The 8,270-nt window shown below is 61.6% G+C and overlaps 1 protein-coding gene and 1 long non-coding RNA gene across 2 annotated transcripts; one reads left to right on the top strand and one right to left on the bottom strand.

The window, feature by feature from the left end:
- Window positions 1-651: 651 nt before the first annotated feature.
- On the bottom strand, window positions 652-3,737 carry LOC147649495 (uncharacterized). The gene is made up of 3 exons (XR_015278853.1): window positions 3,639-3,737; window positions 3,425-3,555; window positions 652-1,010 (listed from the first exon to the last, which is right to left on the bottom strand). It is a non-coding gene; the product is annotated as an uncharacterized LOC147649495 (long non-coding RNA).
- On the top strand, window positions 1,090-8,199 carry TMPRSS4 (transmembrane serine protease 4). Its single transcript, XM_086861068.1, has 13 exons — window positions 1,090-1,261; window positions 4,338-4,368; window positions 4,449-4,562; window positions 4,706-4,858; window positions 4,945-5,074; window positions 5,767-5,868; window positions 5,951-5,991; window positions 6,406-6,565; window positions 6,687-6,853; window positions 7,015-7,110; window positions 7,234-7,373; window positions 7,515-7,664; window positions 7,795-8,199. The coding sequence occupies exons 1-13, from the start codon at window positions 1,253-1,255 to the stop codon at window positions 7,804-7,806; spliced, it is 1,305 nt and encodes a 434-aa protein (XP_086717194.1). The 5' UTR covers window positions 1,090-1,252; the 3' UTR covers window positions 7,807-8,199.
- Window positions 8,200-8,270: the final 71 nt, after the last annotated feature.

The following is an 8,270-nucleotide window of genomic DNA, read 5'->3' as shown; positions in this document are numbered from 1 at the left end:
CAGGACATGCCAGGTGCACCAGGGACCCAAGCTCTGCCCAGCTCCCCCTGCTGCAGCCCAAAACATCGTTCAAGCCGAAATCTGCCACAGTAGCACAGGCAGCCTCTGGCTGGACCCTACATCCCACATTCTGTGAGCATCACATGGAGCACGAGGGCTGAGGACACAGCCAGACGAGGTCCCCACACCCCCAGGGGGGCTGGATCCTCAGTGTGAGTGTGGGGAGGGTGCCCCTTACCTGCAGAGCCACAGGTGGATCCCTGGCCAGGCTGTGGGAGCGGGCAGGATCCCTGCTGGCAGGGGTGAGCTGCCACAAGGATGGCACAGCTCCCTGAGGAGTTGCAGGCCGTGGGTGCTCCGCAGTCTGGCAGCAGCAGGACCGTTGGGAAAGCTGGATTGCCACAGGAGAAGGGGGTAATTAGCTGCTCGGCACATCCTGCACACCCAGCACCTCCAGCACGAGTGTGCAGAGGGCAGCCAGCAGTGTCCCCGACCCCAGCCCGCTCCCTGGGCCATCCTCACCCCGCTGGGGCACTGGCTCCTGCACACCTCAACCTTCCTCCCATCCTGCCAGACTAAGGCAAACCACTCCCTCCGGGAGGGATCGATTATTCCTGGATAATCACAGATCCATCAGCCTCAGCCATCCCCGAGATGACCCCGTGGTCCCCCCCTTGCAGCCTGGGGTATTCTTCCACGGGCATCCACTTGCCTTCCCTTTAACTTGGGCAGCACTGCCCGCCGTGACCCGGGGCTGCCGGGGACACACAGACCGAGTGACCCGAGAGCTCCAACTCTCCTTTCCTCCTCCACCTACCCCAACCCCGCTGTGACAGCCCAGCGCAACGCGGAAGAGCCGGACAGAGAGCGGGATGGCAGTGGATCCTCTTATCATCAGGAGGAGCAGGAATAATTAGTCCGTTCACCTCTGATAAGCTGTTTGGTGACAGCAGCCCCAGGTGAGTCACCTCCAGTGGCAGATGCTCGGGAGATTACCGCAGGTGGTGGTGCTGCTGATAGACCGGTGTTGTATTACAATACAAACCATAATTCCTGTTTCACAACTCCCCTGTGGGTTTTAAGGAGGGCTGGGGCGGTCCTGCCCCAGAGTGAGCACGGCGTGGGCACAGGCACAGGGCTGCGGGAGCATCGCCGGCCGGCTCCAGGGCACCGGGGCTGCCGCAGCCTCCCCGCGGCCCGCACCGCCACATTTGCCGGCTTTCCGCAGGAGGGAGAAGCACTCCGGAGCCGGATGGACATGGTGAGTCACCGGGCATCCCCCCCGGGATGGGCACCCGGCCCCCGCACCCCCCGTGCCCGGCCGCACTCCCAGCCCGGAGCGGTTCTGAGCGGATGGGGCAGCCCAGGCCCAAGGAAGGGTTTTCCCCTGCTCCTCACACCCCTCCGTGGCTGGATACAGCACTCGAGTACCCCTGTAAGCCCTTGCTCCCGCAGTTCTGGGGCTGCCTTTCCCTCTCCCAGCCCCGGAGCACACAAGCAAGGCGGTGTCCCCCATGCCAGGGGGGAACAGAACCTTCTGAAGGGTTTTATCCCACTCCTGGGCACCGCCTGGGTGAGAGCCAGGCCCTCCCAGCCCCAGCACAGCTCCCTCAGGGGACACACCTGCAGCACCCTGCGCAAGAAGAGCCACGGCCACCAAACCCCAGCCTGGCATGCGGTCCCTCCCTGGGAGGGAGACACTTCCCCAGGAGGGCAGACATGTATGACCAAGCTCGCCGGGCACTGCAAAACCTCCAGCAGCAGCACACCGGGACATCAACCCCTCCAGGGTGGGGAACTCACTCCCTGCAATGTCTACACACACCCACGAGTTAAATCCCCGCAGCCAAGGAGTCACCTCGGAACCTGATCACCCTGCGAAGCTTGGTTTGGTGAAGGAACGTCCCCCCTGCTCCTGAGGGAGGGACAAAGCCCAGCTCAGCACACCTGCAGCCCCCCAGCACGGATTCCACGTTGGAAGGGGTGGAGAGCCCAGAACTCCACGGCTCTTGGGCTGGCACTCAGCTGGAGCCTGGAATGGCCAGGTGGTCACTTAATGTGGTGACATGAAGTGCTCGGAGGAGAACACAGCAAGGGAGCTCAATTAGTTCCGGTAGCATTGAGTTCTGCAGGAAATGATGTGCCTCCACTCCACACAGGAGCAGGCACGGCCCTGCCTTGCTTTGGATTTAACCAGTGCAGCTCTTGCTCGTAGTGTGGGTTTGAGAGGAGCCATGGAGAGGCATCTCCAAGCTCTGAATCCCTCGGAAACAGAAGAGGTCCATGGACTGAAGAAAATGAAAAAAAAAAACCAAACCAAAGACCCAATAATCTCATCTCACCTGCATCCACACCAGACCTGGCGTCTTGGAAAGGAGCCCAGCAGCGGATGACGTGATGGGGACATGTATGGGCAGCGTGGGGACAGAGGGGCGGCCGTGCTGCTGCAGTGGGACCTGCAGGATCCATCAGCAGCCGGGACCGTTCCCGCAGGGAACCGTTAGGATCCCATTATCCAGGTGGTGCCCGGCCCAGGCCCATGGTGACACAAGAGGTCAGCATGAGGAAGGACTGGCCCCACGTGCCCTGGGCTGCCTGTGCTGGCAGATGTTGGTGCAGCGTTACAAAATTCCCTCCGGGAGTTCTTCCCTTCTCCGCAGCAAGCAGCTCAGGAAGGGCAGCCGAGGTGGGAGATGAAGAACCCAGGTTCCCCTTCCCATCCTGCTCCCAGCAGCTCCCAGCAGCTCCCTGCCACCAGGAAACAGGCTCTGCACCCCAGGAGCTGAGCAGAGCCCGTCCAGGGCTGGGGAATTTGGCACAAGCTGCCCTCACTCGGGTGCCAGCTGAGCCTGGCTGTGGGAGAAAGGCTGCTGGCATTTCCACAGAACCAGACACCAACATGCTGGGACACAGCCACATGGCACCAGGCAGGGTCAGTCCTCCCCTGCACAGGTCACTTCTTGTTCCCAAAACCAGCAGCTCCAGCCATGCTGCAGGGACAGGACAAAGGAGGCAACACTTCCTGGTTCACGAAGCCAACCTGCCTCTTGAGCTAACCCAGGGAATAATGGCTTGGCACTTGCTGTCAAACCCTGCTGGAGGAGCGTGTGTGCATGGCTAAACTTGCCCTGGCAACCCGTGCAGGGAGGGCTCGGCTCTCCTCTGACCATGGCACAGCCCCCTTCAGCTGTGCCACATCCCCAGCGCCCCCACATCGCTCCGACGAGTCCATCCTCTGAGCCCTGGGATGGCACAGGGGCCTCTGCTCTCGTTTGACCAACACCATCATCTGCAGACCTGTTCAGCTCTAGGAGCAAAGGCTTCCACAGCCCAAACCCTCCTGGATCGTGCACCTGGATCTGTGGGTTTATCACAGCGGCTTTAAACCTTCCTTACCTCTGTTCATGCAAAAATCTTGTCTTACCTGTGCTGGCAGAGTCCAGAAGCAGCAAAAGAGAAGAGCTCACTGGGGCTGGCAGGGCATGGAAGGGGCCAGGCTCAGTGGAGCAGGAGCACTTTTCCAAACTGCTGCTCCATGGCACGGCACAGCCAGGGCTGGAAAACACGGGACAGACACCGACAGTGCCCAGAACCCTCCCGAAGGGGCTTTAACCCACCCGAGCACGGGCTCACAGCACCTGCCCTCCCTTCGCCGGGGCTTTCTCCTACAAGGATTGGTTACAGGAGGATAATTTTGAGGAGCTCAAGTGGATCGATGCCTGAGTCATCCCCGCTCCAGCCCTGGCTGTGTTTACCCCGTGTCTTAGCAGCGGCACAGCCCTCCCTCCCTCCCCGCCCTGGGAGTGCTGGTTCCCCTGGCTCGGGCTGGTTCCTCCGGTGCACTGGGAGCACTGGGGCTGTGCCACCCCGCTCCTCATCCTCCTCAACACACAGCCCCCGTCGTGACATGCCCGTGTGCCACAGCCCCGCAGGCGTGTGTATTTTGACTCAGGGTTTCTCTGCACATCGGAAAGAGCTTCTTTCGCAACATCTGTGACTTTTGAAGCCTTTGGTGTGTTAATGACAGTAACTCTATACCATGGAGAGCCGGTTACTGGAATTGCACAGGTGGTGTCTATGGGAACAAGGCAGCAGGTGACCCTGGGTGACCGCAGAGCCGGGCGTTGTCACGACAGGACGTGCCACCCCCATTCCCAGCAGCTCTAAAGCCACCTCAGGTGAAGGCTGGGCTGTTTCCCTGCTCATCCCTGCTGCCCTCCCTGGGCTGTGAGCTCACCACGGGGCCAGCCACCCTCACTAGAGCTGACCCTCCCACCTTCCTGCTGCTTTTTGCCTGCACTTTCAGCTCATAACTGGTTTTCCTCTCTGGTTTGCAGGACTCAGCCTCGGAGCGGCTCAACGGCAGAGGTAACGCCAGTGGGAGCTGGGAGAGATGAGCGGTGCCAGGCTGAGCTGGCCATGCAGGGCCACACTCCCCTGTGTTGCAGGTCCCTACACGAGACCCAAATCCTCCAGGGACGCACAGTCCTTCAAGCGGGTTGGGATCCTTGTCCTGGCCGTGGTGCTCACCCTCGCCTGCCTGGTCGCCATTGGATTCCTGGGTACAGCTCCTGATTTCTCTTCCCCATCCTTCCCCATGGCCATGGCTCAGCAAACACAGACCCAGCTCCTTGCTGATCCCCCATGCCGTCCCTGAGCCTGCCCAGGAGCTGGAGCTCTGCGCTGAGCCCCCCTCTCCCTCTAGTGAAGATTTACCTGGACCACCACTACCTGTTCTGCAAGCAGCCCCTGAGGCTGGTGCCGCTGAAGCAAGTGTGTGACGGGCAGCTGGACTGTCTGCAGGGCGAGGACGAGGCCAACTGTCCCCAGTGGGTCCCCGAGGGGCCACCGGCCGGGGGTGAGAGCAGGACACCCTGCCAGAGCTCCGGGGGCTGGGCTGCTGCAGCCACCCCGCATCAAAACTGACTTTGTGTCTGCCTCCAGCCCGCGTTTCCAAAGACAGATCCGTCCTGCAGGTGCTCAACAGCCACACTGGAGCCTGGTCCTGTGTGTGCCATGACCACTTCACCCCGGCGCTGGCCAGAGCTGCCTGCGAGCAGATGGGATACAGCAGGTACCCGGCTGCTTCCCCCTGCTTCACCTTCCCTCTTCCTTAAAAGCTCTTCTGGAGTGGGGCTCTGCTTCTCTCTGGAGCACTCAGAGCTCTGCACTAATGGTTTCAGTCCATCCCCAGCACTCAGAGCACTCTGTGAGTCCCCAGGAGCTGGCTCGGAGTCCTGGCAGCATCCCATGAGAGCAGAGTGCTGTGTCCTGCTGTGTCCTGCTCGGGCACCCTGCCTGCTCCTGCTCTGCCTCCATCCCCCCACTGCAGCCCTGCCCTCCCCAGAGCAGCCCAGGCTCTCAGTGACAGCACAGCTCACCTGGGAGGGAGGCTCAGGGCCCTGCATTTCCCCTTGAAGATGGGTTCTGGTGTTTGAGTCGCTGTAGGGGCCCAGACTGAATCAAACCTGGCATTCTCCAGGCCCAAAAAGTCAGAGATTGAGGCTTTGAACACAGGTGCCAAATGTCACAACAGCAAGGACCCCCTGAGTTCTCCCAGAGCCAGCTGCTCACTCTGTCTAGCAGGGAACATGCTCCCCTCCTTCAGCTGCTCCTGCCCCTGTTCCTGTGGCCTGGCCCTCCAGGGTTGTGACATCCCCACCTTGGCATCCCTGTTCCAATGAAGCCCCTTTTCCTGTGGGATCCAGCCTCCCAAGGTGCCTGTTCTCCCCCACACCTGATGCCCTGTCCCCCTGTGTTTTCCAGCCCCCCAACTTTCCAGGGTGTGGAGGTGAGTGTGGGGCAGCCTCTGCCTCCCCGTGAGGTCGTGCTGAGCAATGGGAGCCTCCATGTGCTTGAGCCAGGCAGGTGAGTGGGGACTGGACCCCGAGACAGAGCCTGTGGTGCCTGGCAGAGGAGCCAAATCCAACTCTTCTCCTTCCTCTTGCAGGAAATGCCTCTCGGGGCTGGTTGTGTCGCTCTTTTGTTCCAGTAAGTACCATGATGGTGGCAGGTCCTTGTGGGCACTGGGGCCTCATCCTGCTCCAGGTCCTCACTCCTGGCACGGACCCGTGGGAGTGTGGCTCCATCCCAAGCCCATTCCACAGTGTTTGCATGAGGAAAGATGGATTTAATTACTGCTAACCTCGTTAAGCCAGCACAAACCTCCCAGAAATGAAACGCCTAAGGGAGGTTTACCCTGCTGCCAGCATGGCTTTACTTTTACCTGCGAATTACCCTGATTAAACCAAATCCTGGGGGCCTGGAGCAGGCAGGGGATGGCTGGACCTCTTCCAGCAAGCCTGGGGATGAGGGGTGACAGCAGCCTGGCCACACTGCTGTCCCTGGGAGCCTCCGTTTGCTGTCCCTCCCATCCCTGCAAGGTATCCCCTCTGCTGTCCCCAGACTGCGGGCAGAGCGTGAGGACCCCGCGGGTGCTGGGGGGCAGCCCGGCTGCCATCGAGGCGTGGCCCTGGCAGGTCAGTTTGCAGTACAGGAAGGAGCACATCTGCGGGGGCAGCATCATCGGGCCCGGCTGGGTGCTGACGGCCGCGCACTGCTTCAAGTGAGTGGGAGCCTCTCTGCCAGCCACCCGCTGGTTAAAGCTCCTGGAATGAGCAGTTTGCATGGGGCTCCGTGCCTGTCCCCACGGGGGGACAAGTGGTGACAGCGTTATCTGTGTGCAGGAACAACCCCATCATCCAGAGCTGGCGGGTGAAGGCCGGCTCCGACCTCCTGTCGGGCACTGCCACCATCGCCGTGGAGAAGGTGTTCCTGGCGGAGGTGACACCTGCGTCCCCCAAGGACAATGACATCGCCCTGGTGAAGCTGCGCTCCCCCGTGCATGACTCAGGTGAGCCTGGCAGGAGTCACAGGTGTCCCCTGATGGCGCTGAGGTGGCCGTGCCCAGCGTGGCAGCGTTCCGTGGGCGCCGAGTGTTGGAGCAGGGAGTGGGGTGCCCAGCTGGTGGCTGTCCCCAGCCTGTCTGGGCCCCCCCTCACATGTCCTTTCCAGACAGCACCAAGCCCATCTGCCTGCCCTACTTTGATGAGGAGCTGGTGCCGGGCACACCCCTGTGGGTGATCGGCTGGGGCTACACAGAGGAGCACGGTGAGTGGCACAGCGTGGGGTGACGGGGACCACGCACAGCCCCCAGCACTGCTGCCAGGATCAGAGGGGCCAGAGGACTCCCTCCTCACCCCGGGTCCCTCTGAGAGGCCGTGTGTCACCCAGGGAAGCTGTCGGAGCGCCTGCAGCAGGCTGAGGTGGAACTCATCGATGAGCAGAGCTGCAACCTGGCCGCCTACCACGGCGATGTCACCGACAGGATGCTGTGTGCCGGCCTGCCCCAGGGCGGTGTGGACACCTGCCAGGTGGGGCCTGGGCTGGGCACAGGGCTGGCTGGGTCTGTAGCCATCCCTGACACGGCTCCTCTGAGGGAAGAGCTGTTTTGGGAACGGCTGCTGCAGGCACCGTCACTCTGCGGGGCCATCCTGAGGCTCTGTCCTTCCCAGGGGGACAGCGGCGGGCCCCTCCTGTACTCGGGGGGACACTGGCAGGTCGTGGGCATCGTCAGCTGGGGCCAGGGCTGCGGGACCCCCAGCACACCCGGCGTCTACACCAGCGTCCGTGCCTACCTCGACTGGATCTACGCCGTGCGCAGGGTCAGTGCCCAAGGGGGACAGGCAGCTCCCTTCTGCTGAGCTGCCTCCCTAAGGACACAGCTGCATTCCTCTTGCTTCTGGCTGCCCTTTCAAAGCTCTCAATTCCTTCTGTGCCTCTCTGTCCTTACAGTCGGAGCTCTGAGACCTGCCGGAACAGGTCGCTCCTCGCCCTGAGCCTCCCTTCCCATCCCTCTGCCCTTGCTCTGGCAGCAGCAGGGCCATGGACCCCCAGCCACGGAAGGTGAGCAGAGGCTCCCAAACCCTCTCTGGCAGCTGTGATTCAGGGCTCCAGAGCCCAGCCAAGCAGGCAGAGGGTGACTTGGAGTGACGGCCACTGATCCCGTGAAGGAATCTCAGCGGCTCAAACTCCCTTCCGGAGAAAGATTAATTTATTGCCCTGTGCTGACCCCGCTGTGGCAGGATGGCTCCTGGGGGGCCAAGCTGCTGTCAGCTCACTCCTGCTGTACTGGGAGAAATGATGTTTGTGCTCTCAAGCGTCCCCCATTCCCATTAAAGGAAAGGATTTGTTTTTTCACACAGCCTCCCGAGCCTTTCTCCTGCTCCCTCACGGGGTTATCTTTACCCAGTCCCCCCCAGACCTAAACA

The sequence above is a fragment of the Cyanistes caeruleus genome, chromosome 23, assembly GCF_971803275.1.
Source record: "Cyanistes caeruleus chromosome 23, bCyaCae1.hap1.1, whole genome shotgun sequence".
NCBI classification, from domain to species: domain Eukaryota; kingdom Metazoa; phylum Chordata; class Aves; order Passeriformes; family Paridae; genus Cyanistes; species Cyanistes caeruleus.
Note: the sequence above shows the minus strand (reverse complement) of the source record. Positions and strands in the feature narration are given on the sequence as shown.

Coding starts and splice junctions, on each gene's coding strand:
- TMPRSS4 (XM_086861068.1), top strand. Junction 6,566..6,686: donor ACGGCCGCGCACTGCTTCAA/GTGAGTGGGAGC, acceptor ATCTGTGTGCAG/GAACAACCCCATCATCCAGA. Junction 6,854..7,014: donor CTCCCCCGTGCATGACTCAG/GTGAGCCTGGCA, acceptor TGTCCTTTCCAG/ACAGCACCAAGCCCATCTGC.